The sequence below is a fragment of the Neodiprion lecontei genome, chromosome 6, assembly GCF_021901455.1.
Source record: "Neodiprion lecontei isolate iyNeoLeco1 chromosome 6, iyNeoLeco1.1, whole genome shotgun sequence".
In the NCBI taxonomy this organism is placed as follows: Eukaryota; Metazoa; Arthropoda; class Insecta; order Hymenoptera; family Diprionidae; genus Neodiprion; species Neodiprion lecontei.
Genome location: NC_060265.1, coordinates 3786250 through 3803809, shown reverse-complemented (window position 1 = coordinate 3803809; position 17560 = coordinate 3786250). Strand labels below are relative to the sequence as shown.

Sequence of the window (17560 nt, the reverse complement as noted above, 5' to 3'; positions counted from 1 at the left end):
CTCTTGTCGGAGGTTTTGCAGGAAAAAGAGAGGGCCAAGAAGATGAGAGAGAGAGAGAGACACAGACAGACAATCTTGCAGAGTAGGTACGAGGCGTGCTGCGAAAAGGTGGTGGTGGTATATGGAAGGTGGCAGCGCGGCGAGTTAATTTCTGAAACGTTTTTTATGCACACGCCGAGAGCGAAGAGTTCGCAGCGCGCGGCTCAACACTTTGGAATATTAAATCCCTTAATTATCCGCGATAATGGGGGTGCGGCTGCTGGTCTGGTTGCCGCAGGGGTAACCTGCCCAACGTCAAAAATAATTCCTACGACGACGTTACTTTTCTTTGTAGTTTTTCTGTTCTTTTTCATATTCTTTCCTTTCTTTTTTATAATATATATATATATATAATTTTTTCTATTATTTTTTTTTCACGCGCAGGACTACTGCTGCAGAACCGTAAATGTTTACGATCTTACCCGGCCGCGCTTCGGGCGCATAAGAATTACGAGATTCGCCACCTCGTTAACCCCTTCCATACAGCTATACCTACTCTGCCTCGCTAAATCCATCTAAAACCACCCGACGAAGATGGATCGAGAAAAACACGCCAAGAGGAAGGGAAATATAAAACGAAAGAAAGGGGTTGAAGAAATATTACTGTTTTTTTTTTACCATTTCAACGTCGAAATCAAATTGATTGCAACTTTTTAACCGATCCGCAATGTGTGGCAAATCGACGTTTGGATGCGTTTCTATCTTATTTATCTATTTACTTATTTATTTTTTTTTTTTCTTTAATGCGTATCAAGGAAGTTGATTGGCCGAAAACCAATACTTTATATCAATTACATTAGGAAATATTCGTGGATTGAAAATTTGTCAAATTATTTTTATCACAAGATCTTAAAGCTATAAAAAACTATAAAGTAATAGTGGAATTATGAACAAAAGCTTAGATATTAATGCTTAGTTTGAAACCGCTTCGAAGTCGTTGAAACTAATAGAATCGTTCAATTTCATTCTACAATCGTTCGTTTTATGGAGAAAACTATTTCCTAAAGTCGCTGCAGACAATGAAAAAATGTCTTTTTATCAGTAGGTGGTCATTACAACATTGTAATTTACTGACCCTAATGATTATCGATGCAGTGTTGTAAAATTAAATATTCAAGGAAGTGACAAAATTAAAAAAAAAACAGAGAGAGAGCTTTTCCACGAATTTGTCGAAAACACTTTTCTGACTAAATTGCTTCTTCGCAGAGTGAAATCGTTCAAACTTGTACCGTACATTTTTTAACAACATTGAAGCGACACAAAACGAAATATCGTTACCTAAACTCTTGTTAAAAAATTCTGTTATTTTTTTAATTTAAAACAGTTCTTCCTAGCTTAAAAAGCTCAACGTAAGGCTATCCCGTAATAACAAAATTCATCCACTAAAGGTTTGTCTCGATTCCCAAGCCAAGAGCAACCTCCTCAAGAAACAAATGATTTATTTTTCCAAGATGACAAGATTGAAAACAAACAACTTCTAAGAGAAACCTAAGAACCGGTGCATAAAAGAGTGCCCTTGTTAGATACCGAGGCGAGCATTAGCGTGCCAGGGGGGGGGGGAGGGGGGGGTTTAGAGAAAAGGGCCCTCAAGATGCAGCATCCCTCGGTCTGGTGCAACTCGTTCGAGCGTGGGGTGCTGCACTGGTAAGGATTATTTTAAGACGCACTCGACGCCGAGAGATAAGGAGGCGTTCCTCGTCCCCGACGACTCCCGACTCTCTCGACTCTCGACGTTGATCTCTATATAACTGCGGGGGAAACGGCGAGGACGGCGTCGCGATGCGGGATGATAATTTGACGGATATCAATATTTGTCCTCATATTTCTCTTCCCGCTGCAGCGGAGCTTTTGAGATACGGGGGCGGGAAAGAAAGACGAAAAGAAAAAAAAAAAAAAAAACGGAGCAACAACTCGGAAAATAAAGAAATGAAAAAGCAGTCAAACCACGACACGGCAATGACTCATTTATGCATCTTCCCTTCTCATAAACTCTTCGTCTCCTCTCTCAGTCACTTTATTTCTCACTCCTCTGTAGCTCCATAACTTCTCTTTAGAGTTTTATTTTCGGGCCACTTATAATACAGCGTATAATTGCAGCCGCAATAGCTGAGTTATGCAGCGGTAAGAATAACGTCGCCTGGCTCGTAATTAATTGGTACAATTTTTTTTTTTTTTTTGATTTTTTCCCCTCCACTACCACGTTCGTACACGTCGAAACTTTCCTTTTTGTTGCTCCAACTTCGTTGACCAAAAAACACGCGAGAAAAAAAATAAATAGACCGCAACTACTACGCTGTTCCCGAGAAATCCGGTTTGCAGATAAATTAATAGATTACGCAAATTCGCAAGTCGATGAGTTTTACAAAAGCTTGTTCGAGTCGAGGGAGATAAAAACGAGAAAAAATGAAATGAAATAAGATAAAGAAAAAAAAAAAGAAAGATAAAAAAAAATACCCAGCCAAACCCCTCTTGAGCCTACGCCAATCAATAAGATGGAGTTATTCGACGACGGAATGATATGTAAAGTAGTATACATATATATATATATATACCCACCCTAGCTGGCGCTAAAAGATCCCCTCGTCAGCTTAGCAATCGGTCCGTGCTCAATTCCCGGACTGATCGCTGCTGCGCGGCCCCTCGTGTAGGGTGCATAATTGCATCCAGATAAGAATTGAAGAAGAAAGGAAGAAAAGGTGGAGAAGAAAAAGGAGGATAAAAAAAGACGTCGCATTCATTCGCGGCTCAAAATAGACACCGTGTTGGAGTAAAACGCGGATCGGATAGCGAGTAAAACTTGCCCGCGGAGCAAAAGGCTGGAAAGAATTGCGCTCGTGGATGATTATCATTATTATTATTCTCCCTCGACCAAAGAAAAGAATGAAGAAGAAGAAAAAAAAAAAAAGAAAAAAGAAAGAAAAAAAGAAAAAAGTGGAAACGATAACGGCGGAGAATTTAATCGCAATAATTTTCCCAAAACTTTTCACCGCCTCTATATATTTATAAAGTATAGAAAACATTTTTGCGCATTTGGATCCACCAAAAGTTGTTATAAATTGAATAAAGTTTGGGTGCAATATACATGTAAAGAGACGCGAGGAGCGACGAAATGCTTCGCGGTATCAAAGTAGAACCCCGGCCAAGCTTTGATCCGCGAAATTTCAACGAGATATATTATATTAAGGATACTTATGCGTTTCTCTGTATTTATAAGCATCCCTCTTTCGCCCCCCCCCCCCCTCCCCTCCCCGCCAGCCCTGGCTTGGTTAGATTGTACGCGAAATAAGGCGTTCTCTGACGTTCGCAATATATATATATGTGTGTGTGTGTGTGCGTGTGTATGTATGTGTACGTATAAGTATTATAAGGGTGTCATGCAAATAAGTTTTCTCACCGGGGGTTGGGTTGGGTGTGTGTACGTAAAGGGTTGAAGGGTTTGTAACGTAACAAAACACGAGTGGGCACCGCCGACGAAAGATAGGGTAATTCCAATTTAGTCTTTATAAACAGTTTTCCGAGTCGCGTCGAATTCGCGGTTGCGGTTATATTTTCACAAGATATCCCCCGTTAACGAAATTACGTCCCCCATTCTCTCCGATCCCACAATTAATGCAATACGAATCGTACCTCGGATATAAATTTAATTCATCGCGAGATTCTGGTTTCTCAATAACTGCACGGACACGATTTTATTTCCAGCTGTGAATAAATGTTGAAATATTCGTCTGTGGAAAACAAAAGGATTTGTGTGCGTGAAATTGATTCGGGGCAAACATTGCACCGATTAAAAGTAAGCTTTCGTTTCGACTGCGTCTTGCGGGTGAAATGCGAAGAGGGTTGAAAGCTCGAAAGTAAAAGGAACCGATCGGCTGATCTGATTCCTGAGTTTACTGGCACGACTGTAACGTAAATTATTGGAAGATTGATTCGAGCACAGTTACCGTTTGTTTTTTCCGTTGAAACAAATTTCTCCTTCGATTCACATAAAATACGCGGTAAGAATAGCTGGTAAAAAAATCAGATAATTTGAAATACGTATAGAAATAAACGATCCGAATATCCCCTGCGGTGGTGGTACAGAAATTGAAGATAAAATACACACGATCATAACATGTACGAAACGAAGACAAGTCTTGGATGGTATTTGAGTGCGCGCGCGTGTATAGGCACATGTAATGTACAATTTCACGGGAAATTAAGCTTTCGGATTTCCCAATGACTCGAGCCGAGACCTGGAATACCTCGAATTCTACTCCGTGAGAGACACGCACACACCTTCATCGACGGTGAATCGCGATCCAGACAGATGGCCCGCATTACGAGAAAGCGTTATGATCTGCCTCGCGTTACACGGGCAGCACAAACTCATATTACGAACCTCTCCACCCTCCACCCACCACCCCAGCTTCCTAAGCTAGACGAACAGCAGTCACTCGTCTTCGGCTTACGCCACCTTCAACCCCCTCCAATTGTCTTTCTCGTAATTCACCGCCGCAAAACTGACCCAAACTTGAGGCGTTATTTCGATTTCATCGCTCTGCGATTTATTCTTATTCAAATCGTTTTTTCACTCCGCAATGTTACTGCGGATTTGTCCATCTTCTTTCATTTTTTTTTTTTTCTTTGTTCTTCAAATTTCAAACCAAAGATACGGACTCTGTAAATCACGTGACTTGGTTATCTACCAGGTATTACATACGTATACTCCGCAGTGTTTTTTTTTTTTTTGCCACGATTCCGAACAAGAACAATAGAGAGCTTAAAGCGTGAGGATGTTTCCGTCGTCGTTGGGTTTCGTTGGCATAAAAGTTCATCGGTGTTTAAACAAGAGAACGGCTCCTCCGAACGACGGTGTTCGTAATGGTGGTGGTGGAAAGTATAGCCACCGAGAAAACCGACTAAGGGATGTGTATGTACGGCTGCATATATATATTCGTAGGCGAGGCACTAGTTCCGAAACTCAAAAGTAAAGTGCAAATAGTGAAGAGAGTTTCAGAATTAACGTGCTCAAGGGTGTTCCTACCCTTGTTATACTGTAATGTATCATACATATATACATATATGTAGTTGTGCGAAACTTCGTTATAATACCGAGAAACATAGCGGGAAATAATTTCCAAACTCTTATGTACACCGTTGTTTCCAAAAATAATGAAAATCCCTTAAAGACCAACGAGGGATGATTTTCGAATATCGAGAAACACTGCCGCGTACACGTGTATAGCTAAGACCTGTGTACGTATAACGGGTTGCATTGAACAGCTGATTTTAATTACAAGCGATCCGTCGGGAAGACGTCCCGTGGGATCGCGTTAATCGAGTCTGATTTTCCCAAAGTAAGAATCGAGCCGACGTTACATGTGACGCGGTGGATGGATCCCTGCATAGGCGGGGTGATTTGTATGAAAGAGGTGAAACTTCGGTGTGGGAGAGGCGCAAGGGTCGTTCTCGGAAGGGTTGCCCGAACGATCCTCGAGTAGCCCCGGACCGTAATTTCGCGTCGATATAATTACCAGACGACATGACATTCGGGATCGGGATCAGCAACAGGATCAGCTAGAGAACACGCGGGGTCGGTTCAATTTTCCCCCTCGTATATACATATACATGCATACATATATACATACATACATTATACGTACATATAACCTGACATGGATCGTCGTCCTCCTTCGATCAGGGATACGAAGCGACGTACCAACCTCGGCCGCTTTTCCCGATACGACGACGATGCCACCGAGTTTCCCAGGTAACGCGCGATTCGTCGCTCTCTGCAGTATCCCGTCACCCTGGCAACCAGCGGACACCCCCGATACGAACGGATGCCGAGGAGGCAGAACGACGCCGGCGTCGCGTCGCGTCGTCACGTGCTTACACGCGAAATATCCACGTGCTCTGAAAATGAGGACGGTAGTAACGTTTCTTTTTTTTTTCTTTCCCTTCTCTCATGCTTCACCGTCGTTCCGTCTAATTATCCTATCGTGACGAGCTTTTTAAGCACGCGTCACGCGTCGCACGTAAGTATAAGACGTTTTTTTTTTTCGTGACCTTAACCTCTCGAGTCATAGTCCTGAGTAAGCTCACCACCTATTTCGTATCAATTTTTTTGTACACTTGGAAAACCTTGTCGACATATTTCTTTGCGATTTTTTGCTAGTCCTGACAGTATTGATCCGGTTGTAACGAAGTATGGCCTAAAACCTGGCCGCACGTTATAGCTATACGCAGAAAGATGAGGAATCAAAATCTGTACGCTAGGTTTTTACATAGTTGTAAGAGCACGTTCGGAGCGATATACGATGGGACGTGGAGTTTTACAGTACATGGAGAACAGGGAATACGATGCGCGATTCGTTCGAGTGATTCTTGATAGATGCACAAATGGTTTTTAAAAAAAAACTCACACTTGCACGGTTGGATAATTATACTTTTCTGGTTTATACTTTTTTTTTCTCTCAAATTTCTTAATAACTTGCACTTGTAAACATATCAAATTCTGGAAATTCGTTAAAACAAACACAACTTTTCGCTATCGATTCGTCATTATTTATAAGCTGCAGTTGTACGTAATATTGATAGTTTTTCGTTACCGCTGCAGTCACGATTTCACCTTGTAAATTCCTAAAAGCGAATAACGTGTCTTTGAAGAATAAATATAGCTATAACATAACAGCAGTATCTGTACGAAAATTCTCTGCTCGCGCGATGAAATTGAAAATTCTCATCACGACTCAGTGGGAAATATTGAACGATCGCGACTAAATTTTTTTCACTAAACTATAGACGGTGTAAGAAGGGCAAAAAGATGAATCGTGCGGTGCATGTTATAGCTATACACGTGCCTACGAGAGTCGAATTTCATCCCTTAGAAGCGCAAAGTCTGCGAATCGAAAGACGCGAGAAATTGATTAAAATGAAAAAAAAAAGAAGAAGAAAACCGAAGACAAAAAGGGGGTAAAACCACGTATAAATACAAAAAATAACTCCAATCTTTGTGAAAAAAAAAAAAAAAGATGGGGGGGGGGGGAGAAATGAGATAAAAAAAATATATGGAATAAGTAAACGTAGGAGACTGAAGTGAAATAGAATTTCGGGAAAATCGAATGAATTCACCCTCCTCTCTTTCTCTCTTTCTCTCATCCCCGGTTTCCTGTCAATACAATTTCATTACCGGCTCTGAATCTTGGCTAAATGGACGACCTGTGCGTCGACGATAGACGACGCCTACAAGTGCACCGATGCATATAGACAAGTGTTTTTATATACATGTAGACCATATATAAAGTGAGCAGACGGTCGTCGCGACGCTTTGAAACATATTTTATACAGCTTCACAGATCCGTGTATGTGTATTGTACATGTACATAGGGAGCGCGAGTCGATTCGCGAGGTTACGTCGTAGCCGAGTCCCCCGACTAAGGGGCTTTTATCGAAGTAAGAGAGAGAGAGAGAGAGAGAGAGAAAGATGGAGGGTACAAGGTACACGCATTTTTCCCGGTCCATTTAGAATGAAAGTATTTATTATTGGATTATTGATGGATTTGATTACAGTTTTATCGCGACACAAAAGATTCCTGATATATTATCTGGCTCGCACCTAACCTTAAATTATAAGCAATAAAAGTATAAGTGCGAGTAGAAAAAGGCGTCCCCCGTATACGTAACGAAATCTCCAATCTTCAAAGAGGGACTCAAATATAATCGCGTATAAGACGTTCTTTCAGGTTCGATTGGCCCGATTGTTCCAATGATATATATATATATATATATACACACGTGTATAGAGGGGTGAAAATTTCGCTCTCATTTCTGATTATCTGTACGGCGTGGAGTGGATACAGCCGTAATCGGGGTTCGGCGTCGATCCTCTCGACGAACACAGGGTAGTATTCGGGTAAAAGCATTTCCATTCTAGCCGCCTGACGTTCGAAACTGGCGTATACCGAGCATTGTTTCTCGTGAGAGCATTTTCACGTTTCTAATTTCTGTTTGTCAAGTGACTCGACGGGCCCTCCTCTCTACCGTGGAAAGCAACGACGGCTACGCAACGTTCTACACAAGCGAAACGAAAAACAACATCGCGTCGAACTTAAATCAATTACAGAGAAACAGATCTCTGATCGTCGACGGCGTCGAGCCGCTGCTGCATCGGCAACAACAGCAGCAGCAGCAGCAGCAGCAGCCTGAGGGTTTTAAAATCCAAACCAGCGACTCCTCGTCACGTTTTTCTCAACCCGAAACACAGAGTTGCACTTTCGACGGGCAAACAGCTCATCCTAACGGCAAACACTGCACGGCCACACCAGAGGCGTAGATATTTTTGTTTAAAAAGAAGATGAAGAAGAAGAAGAAGAAGAAGAAGAAGAAGATAAAAAAAAAATCTCCAAGCTCATTTTCCTTATCCCTAAAAATATCCAACAAATTTTAGCGAGTAACCGTGACTCTGCCACTGCATCGATCTTGCCCAGAGGGTGACTTTCGGTCCTCCGCAAGCTGCTGCTTTTTCCTCTCCGCACCGCACGAGTCTTTATAATACCGGCAACCCCACCACGAGTCTTCTCTTACATTACACGCGCGTATACTTTCCCTCCGCGTATCGCAGGGTACAAACCACAACCGTGGGCCTCCGGGCTATGTGCGGGGCAAAGAGGACGGGAAGAAAATAGGGAACGGGATAGTAGAGGGGTGAGGGGGGGTTAGGGTGAGGGTGAAGGACGGAGGCGGGAAGGGGAGGGGAGAGGGAAAAAAAAATACCTAACGGCAGGAATTTCCCGCAAAATAATTAGAATCGTTGCTTTGAAGGAGGTCCCCCACCGCCTCCCGCAGGTCCCCGGCATTCTTACCTAACCTTATTACGTCCGCGAAGATAACCGTGTGCGTTGTTCGCCCCGAAGGCAGAGTAGGAAAAGTGGGAGGCACGCTAACCCCCGGAAAGATAACGCGAGACTTCGTCGGCGGCGAGAGGAATTAAAGGACGGTATTCGGGGGTATGAAAGAGAAAAACATGGAGATAAACAAACGTTGAAGGAAAAAGAAACAAAAAAAAAATTTAAACAAACAAAATCAACGTCCGATGGAGGATGGAAATAATTTACGAATGAAAGTGAAGGCGGGGAGAAAAACTTCTCTCTTTTTCCCTCGTATAAACGCAGCCTTCTTTCTCACTGCACCCGACTCCGAAACACAATGCAACCTCGTTATCGGGGACAACACGTGTATCGTATCGCTTCTCCTCCTCCTCCTCCTTCTCCGTCATCCATCAATCCTTCACGGACAGCCGACCGCCCAATCTTTTACCTATCGAAGTATAATATGCAGGGACGATGCCACACGTCACGCCCTTTAGATTCCCTGGCTTACGAACGCGTTTTGGGGGAGAGTTCAAAAAGTGTGCTTCCATGAGGAGGTGGAAGCTTGCAAGGGCACGATAACGAGTTCAACGCAAGATAATGCGAATATTGACGAGAAGAAAAGCTGCTAGCCAAGTTGGGAGTTTTCTGCTCGATGCGATGTGGAAAAATTTTTTCATCACTTCGGTTTCGCGAATAATTTCAATCCTGAAAACCTACCGCAACAACAGGAACGAAACGTCCTCCCTCTACCCTTATTTCCTGACACAAAATAGATTCTCTTTACATTGCTCTTTATTCTGCCGCCTAAAATTTGCGTCTAGACTTCTGAAGAAATGAATTGAAGTCAGAGATAACGTTTCATTTTTTAAAGAGACTTAAAAAAAATTCGATTGTAATTTATTGAAGCGATTTTCTTTCAAGTTCGTCTGGTGGATTAGATTGGAGGAAATTATAGATACCGAGCGTAAGACGTATATAAGCCGAATGACAAAATTTTTTGCTCTTTGTGCGTAACATTTAATACGGGGTAGGGGGGGGGGGGGGGTAATAATTGGGTTGAGAATTGGTTGGAAGATGCGTGGCTTACATAAAGATTCTTGAACGAGGATAATAAAGAAGTCTTGCGCGAAGAGCCGGAGAGTTTTTGTCGACGTTTTTTCTACGTTTTTTTTTTTTTTTTTTCTTCAACCCCCTCGTATTTTCGCGGGTAAAACGAACTAGTCGAGGGTTGAGGCGCGGGTAAAAAGGTTTGCAAAAAGATGGCGGTATAGGTGCAGAGCGTAAAGAGAGACGTCGGCTGTGCGGTTGCGGAGTACTTAATTTTCGGTAATATATCCCACCGGCGCCTAACCGCTAAGCCGCCATCGCTCAAACCCAAAAGCACCGGGCCTAGGAGTGTATTTTTTTTTTTTTTTTATTTCCGGGGCCCCTTGTAATCTGAGCGAGTTGCTCGTAAAGAAACGAGTGATGAATGGCCTTTCGCCAGGCGACGCTCGCGCCTCCTCGAGTCGAAACTTTGTCCGGTAACGCGTTTTCAATAGATCCCTAAAGAACCTCCGACGATGATCCCCCTCGGTTCTCTCTCTCTTTCCCTTTCGCCCTTCTCGGCCAGAGTTTTCAATATTTCACGACAGCAAATATCGACGTGGACCCGTAAATGATATCAACAAATTCATAATTCAAAATTTTCGCGATACAACTTTCAGCTCCGAATTTAATTCAAGCTTTTTCGAACTGTGAAAAAACTCTCGAGTGCACGTTCGGCGACAGGTTGATTCATTGAATTTCGCAAAGAAACCGAATGCCTGAGTCTAACAGATCAATACTCTCACGCGTATCGTTGATCCCAGTGTTGAAAAGTCGAACGTATAAATTGTTTGTCAGAGCTTGAAGATCGTTAGAAAATACGAATAAAACGATAACTTCTATACTCTGTGAAAACGAAACTTTTCATCTGTAGGTGTTACGGTACAGAAAGAGAGGATTTGGGTAGCGAGACGAAACCAGAGAGAAGAAAAAGTCAAAATTAGAATAAAGAATGCAAAAAGAAAGATAAAAACGCACAGAATCCAAGCCGCGCGAACAAAGGTGCTTAAATTTGCAACCGAATTAAGCTCACCGAAGCGTTTTCTCGACCGCGTCCCCGGTGGCTGTGTATGTTGTTCCGGTGGCGAACGGTATCCGACGAGGTGAAGCTGCGGGCGGAATAAACGCCGGCGTCGCGACGCCCGGGACGGTGGACGGAGGAGTGTCCGTCGGATCAACCAACCAAGCAACGTATCGCCGTTCTCCCCTGGGTGGTCTTCTCTCCCGTCCTCTATTTATACTAGTAGAGAGTCCTCCTTCCATAACCCGACGTCGTTCCCGCATATCGCCGATATCGCCGTGCCCGGTTCGTTATTAGGACGGGCGGCTGCGACCACGCTTCTCTAAACAAATACCTTTTAATCGGGTCACAAAGGTACGATCTACCATCGCCCACGTCGCCTCGCCCGTCCGTCCGTCCGTCCGTCCTTCCGGTCCCTTCGGATACCGCATGGCTCATACTAACCCGACGGAGCGAACTTTGCCCGAAATTTCAACTCGCTCGCATCAAACTACCTCGAAAATTAGATTCCGCTCACACTGTGTCGGGTATAGAAAACACGCGAACTTTGACCTTTGCCTAAAATCCCTGGTTTTTGTATCCCGGGATGAAGTGGGTAAGTTTCGATACATGGAATCGCTTCGAGCACAGTCTGCGCAGGTATGGAAGAGAAACGATTCTCCGATACGCACGATAATTAAAATCCTCCCCGCAACGAGAAATTTTAAAGAAATTAAAAAAACGAATAATCACGCATCGACCCATTATTTCCCGCAGATTATTCATACGCAAGTTAAGTACCTACTTACCACGACGAGTACGACGATCGTTCAGGATATCCTGCGCTTCCATCGTCGATTGTGCAACCGAGAATCGCCAGCCACATTCACTCGTAACCCAACACCGTCACAATTAAGCACAAAGATGACAAATTTTTCCCGTCACATTCCGCCGTCGAGGGTGTCCATTAACCGAAGCAACGAAAGCTTTTACGGAAAGAGTGCACAAAAATTCTCTCGACACTCACGTTATACCCGCTGACGTACGACGTATTAATAAAGGTTTCGGTTAAGATTACCGATACTCTTGTACACACGGCCGGATAGATACAAGAATTTCGCGACGTGCGTTCCTCACCGTTGCGAGTTCGACACTGACGATAAACTTTGGGCTGAGGGGGTGGGGGGGGGGGGGGGGGGGGGGGGGGGAGGGAGGCGAAGTTCGCACAGAGTAAACATCGTGTTTATGTTCACGCCTCTGCGAGCAAATCTCGCTTTCGAGAATCGGCTCACCGGTTACGTTACTATTCGGATAAAGACATTCCCGTACGATAATAATGCTGCAAGTTTAATTGTTCAATAAAATTTCAAGCTTCGTTCGATTTCGCACCATGCGTACGTGTACAAACGAAAAGCTCGACCATCGTCGGGAAAGAGATAAAAGCCTCAGTTCCTGAGGGATTTTTCGTCTCGATCTTGAGAATGCTGGAGGGTAAACAGAAATAGAAGGACTGCTAAGTGTGATCGGTGCACGGGGTTAAGCCGGTTGTTGTCGCCTCTGTGGGATTAATTTGGTCTTTCGCTCGTCGTCGTCGCTCCTCCGCACCCTCGTCGAGGTCGAACAATAAGCCTCGCAATTCCCCGGAGAAATTGAATGTGATTTAGAAATCACACCATAAGGCTCACGAGTGGCGAGCGAGAGAACCATTGCCACGACACTTATTTGTTTGGTTTGCTGCTACGGCGATGCGTGCAAACGCCGAGCCATGTGCCTATACGGTGCACATATGCCATACACATACACACATACACACACACACACACACACACACACACACATATCCATACACAGCACAATGTCCTCCTCCGCTTCGATCCGGAGACTAGGAAACCTTTGTTTTCTCCCCGCGGTCAAGGGTCGCGCTGTGGCAACAACCCCTGCACTACTAGTCATCGTACCCCGATTTTCTCCAGGTTTTCGGTGCAGAACTTCCCGCGAATTCTCGAAATCCCATAAAATTTCACCATGGAGATATAAATTTCCTTTTCTCTTCCCCCCCCCCCCCCCCCCTTTTTCTCTCGATCGACGCGAGTTAAATGTTTGTCGGATTGTTGATCGTAGTTTCGACACCCTTAAAACGGATATAAGTCTATAATGTACACCTACAGCGCTGTTTGACCTATTTACATAGAGATGATTGCAAAGGGTGAGACTTCGGGCTTTTCGCGAATTTCCCTTCGTTCTCCCTTTTCCTTTTTCCCGCCTGATCCAAGGTAGAGAATGATCGGGGATTATTGTATATTGGATTAGAAATACAGAATCGGTTTAAACGAGAAGGCAGCTTATTTAAACAACCCTCAGTCCCGCTATAACCTTCGCTTCTATAATCAACTCGGATTCTAAGGATCTCGACTTCGGTTGACGTGTGCTAATGCCGTTTCGACGAATTAGAGAACATCCGTGCATCGCAAATCCGTGTTGAGTAAATTACCCACCTAACCAGAAGCTTTAACGCAAGCTCCAAACACGCCCGTGATGGATGAATGCGATGGATTGGAACGTTTCAAGGTTCGCGAGAAAAGTCACGATTTTAAATTCTCACGATCTCGTGCTGCTGCTGTTGCTAGAACAAAAGAGAGAGAGAGAGAGAGAGGGGGAAAAAAAAAAATAATAATAACTCGCTGAATTTCAAGCGACTCTCGTAACTTTTTCCAGGTTACCTACATCAGGCACGTTTGCAAAAAGAATGGAGTGCACGCAATGCATCCGATCACCGCGTGCACGATCGTCGAAGACAAAAGGAACAAGGCTTGTATTGTGATTCGCATGCGGGGTGTAAAATTCGAGCTGTTAATTAAAGTGAATGGTAAAAAAAAAAAGTAGAAAAAGAAATTTGAAAAAAAAAAAAAAAAAACGAGAAAAAGGCATAAACGTCCAGCTCTGTACGCTGCTTGTATCGTCGATTTGCATTCGTCGGGTTCATTGGTCTTTTAAACATGCAGCCGCGTAGTGAGAGAGGCGAACGCCACGGATAAGTTGAACGCCATAAAACTCGTCAATGCACGCGTGCAACGGGGAAGGGTGTAAATTCGTTTTAAAGTTTTTCGGTGTGTATCCGGGCACTTGGGTAAACGATATCCAAGAACAATTCGACGCATGGCACCAGCAGCCCGGTCCCAACACCTGTATTTATCCGCCCGTTATCGAGGCCGTAAAAACCCGACTCCTGCGTACAACCAATTTACTTAATTCTTATTCGTTTGTTCATTGCCCGGGAACACGAAAGTTCCATAGCCCAAAGTCGACCGCTGGAAATACTCGAATGGGAGAATGAATTTCACGGGCTGCCAGGCTCGCGTCATCCTCCGACATTTGATGGTATATCGGGTAAATCGATCGTAAACTTTGGGCATAAAGAGTAAGAAGTATAACCGGGAGTTGTGCAGTCGTTGATTCGTTAATAAAAATAAAATTGAATGAAGAGGGGGGAAAAAAAAGAAAAGAAAAGAAAAAAAAAAACAACAAGAGACGATAAAAACATTCTCACGTAATGGTTGTACGATTTTATACCAAAAGGCACTTCGACAGCGTCGTCAAAGTGTCATAAGTTCTTCGATTTGAAAGGAAAAAAATAATAATAATAATAATAATGTAGTAATAATTCCGACAGTCTAATAAATTCAATTTTATTCACCCTGCCTGTCGAGAACGAATCTTTACTTCTTCTCTGTTCCAATTGCGTATTATACCATACCCACTCTAACCGGATGTGGAAACATTAAAATCACTGGTACTTACCATGGGCGAAATCGATAACGGAAGGAGAATCCCATTCGCGTCGTGCCGATATTTCCAGAAGCCCGCAGCCGTCCAAATATCTGGTCCGTAATTTCGAGGACCTGTAAGTAGATCGATAAAGTTTGAGCGATCGTTGGGCGCGTGGATTCCGGAAGAAAATTAGAAGGCGGGTAAAGGTACGTGTGAGAAAAAAAAGCTGAGAAAGAAAGAAAAAAGTTGGTAATAAGGAAAGCACAATCCCGCTCGGCTCGGCGGTTAAATATATTGACGGGAAAAAGTGCGTTACGGATAATTGATCACTTGGCGCTAGGCGGGTAATCTAATGAACGGAAATAACACAATTTCGAAACAATATCATTGGGGGTCCGATGACGTGGGGTCGGTGCCGCGGCAGCCGGGGGTGGGACAAACATTTGACGAAGCTTTTAGCCCATAATTCAATTACCGAGGAACCAAGTGCATTATACGCCACTGTGTGTGGCCCGCGACTCTAACCCGGTTCTCCGTTCTCCTCTCCTTTCTCTCCGTCTCTCCTCCTCTCCCTCGACTCTCTATCTCCGTCTTGGAATCCCTTTTGACGGTGCGAAGTAGGCCTCGATGCCGGCAAGATGCAGGCGAAGACGAGCGCGATTCTCTCCCGGAGGCACTCAGGAATACCGCTTGGTTCCCGTCAAGGTTGACAGCCCATCCAGCCTTGGCATAGGAATGGAGTTTCACGTCTCCCGGTTCGCGCCTCGGCTCTGAATTTTTTCATCCACAAATAAACCCGTCGCGAAAGGACGCCCAACGTCGAACCGATTGACCGATTCATCACCGATCCCGACTCAACGCCGCGTACGCGTCGTTAGTTCGGAACGTTTAGCTTCTTCGTCTCTTATCGAGCACCGGGCAAAAGCTTCGTTTTCCAATTTTCCCGTTCGACGAACTTAGGAGGAGGAAAATTACCAAAATCAAAACACTCGCAGACGTGAGTATAAACCGTTGCAACACCCGGCTTTGATTTTCTCACCCCGTATATTTCAACGGTCCTGTGGCGTGCCGGGATGGCACTTGAGATCGGAGAGTGCGGTAGGGTGGGGTGAAAAAATAGGCCCGTTCAAACACGCCCCAATAACAAATTGAGCCCCATCGCTGCGGGGTACCGCGCCGAAACACGAGCGTCTGTATGGTTACACCCCTATATGCAACCCCTGTAGGTATAATACTTGTGCCCCCGATACCGTATACGAGCAGCAGCCTGTTGGTACCCCGAATGCGTAAATGTTTGCGCGCGTGTGTGTAGCTGACTGCGGGAGGGTATGGAACGATTTTTGTTTCATGGCAAAAGCGGCGGGAACAATATCGTAAATTTTTATTTCTGCTTTCTTCGTTCGGAAGAAATAAAACTAATTACGTTCGATTATTATCACCGATCACGTTCGGTTGTGCATGTTATTACGAAAGTCTGAGCCGGTGAAAGAAAACTTGTTTACCAGACTTGGAACTTGGTGCGGTGAAAACCATTCGAAATATATTTTCGTCAATGGTAACGGCGAGATTGAATTTTTTACACTCACCGTCGAGACATATTTTTTTCTTCTGTCGAACAATGAAGACTAAGGGGTTTATTTCTTCTTCTCTCTCTTTCTCTCTCTCTCTCTTTCTCTCTTTGTTTGGCTTACTGATCACTAACCGCAGATGCTGCAACACGCTTTTCCATGGCGTAGTTACAGTGCTGAAACTCCGAACGAGGGAGAAAAATGATGACGACCGTGACGATGACGATGAAATAAAAATAAAGAAATTCTAAAGAGTCCGGCTGCGGCGAACAATGCGATCAAATTGAATAATCGTAACGTAATTACGGGTCGCGCCGGAGCAGGAGGGGGAGAAAGGGTGCTACAGGGGGGTTGAAACAGGCGCCAAGTTAATTGAAAACTACAAACACTGCAGCTTCTGTGGATTTCAATCGCGTGCGCGTTTTCGAACGCGCTGATGGTGCTGCAAAAAGTATTATTTACGTATATGTGTGCGTGTGCGTGTTTGTGTGTGTGTGTATAATGTGTTTATACATAGATAAAATCGCGCGATCCACTTGGAATACGGCTATATTATCCGTCCGGTATAGCCCACCTGTACAAAAGAGCTTTGCAGAGAGAGCCTGTGGTGAACGGATTTCTTTGCGACGCGCGATAATTGGGTATAAGCACTTTTACGAAGTTCGCAAACTCGTTAAAACGACAATGAAAACCGCGATTACCGTCTTATACACTTAGGCGGCCCTCCTAATTGCCGGTTACGTTTTTCATTATCATTAAGACCGAGAATCTGTCTCGCTCCTCCTCGAAAAACGAATTCGCTCACCTTGGCGTACATACCACTCGGGTATTGTACTCGTTGGAAACGCGTATATATTATAAACTTGGAGAGTATCGTTTAGAAGCAACGCTGCAGCGGTCCGCACAATGTAACACGGGACTTAATTGAGACGGTGGAGTTTACGGCCTGTGCCATAGCTGTTCCCGGTGATAATTACTAATTGGATAACCCTTTAGACCCAATTATACTCCCGGACCAAAACAGCCCCACATATCGTCGTCGGTCTCCGGACGATGACCTCTGTACTTTTGCTCAACGATTAACGTACTCGATGATCGATGCGTAATCGCTTGCACGTGGTATCTGATGCATTGTTTACCTGTATGCAAAATGCATATCGTACCCTTGTACGTAATTTACTTGGATTTCGATTCGATCACCGATTTGACAAAAAAATTGCGTCGAAACTCGTTTCTTCTCACCGTTC

General features: G+C 44.1%; 2 protein-coding genes across 15 annotated transcripts in view; one reads left to right on the top strand and one right to left on the bottom strand.

The window, feature by feature from the left end:
• LOC124294944 overlaps positions 1-17560 on the bottom strand; it is a 209850-nt gene that overhangs the window by 79364 nt on the left and 112926 nt on the right. For 7 of the 8 annotated variants that reach the window (XR_006904841.1, XR_006904842.1, XR_006904840.1 and 4 more), the window contains one exon: positions 14776-14876. The exons of the other annotated variant lie outside the window; for it this stretch is intronic. Coding sequence is in view for 1 of the 7 variants with exons in the window: in XM_046742601.1 (XP_046598557.1) it covers positions 14776-14876 (101 nt within the window). In the remaining 6 variants the exon portion in view is untranslated. The remainder of the gene's footprint in view (positions 1-14775; positions 14877-17560) is intronic. 8 annotated transcript variants of the gene reach the window in all.
• The window catches only part of LOC107221027 (teneurin-a), a 504979-nt gene that overhangs the window by 384521 nt on the left and 102898 nt on the right, over positions 1-17560 (top strand). The gene's annotated exons all lie outside the window — the stretch shown is intronic.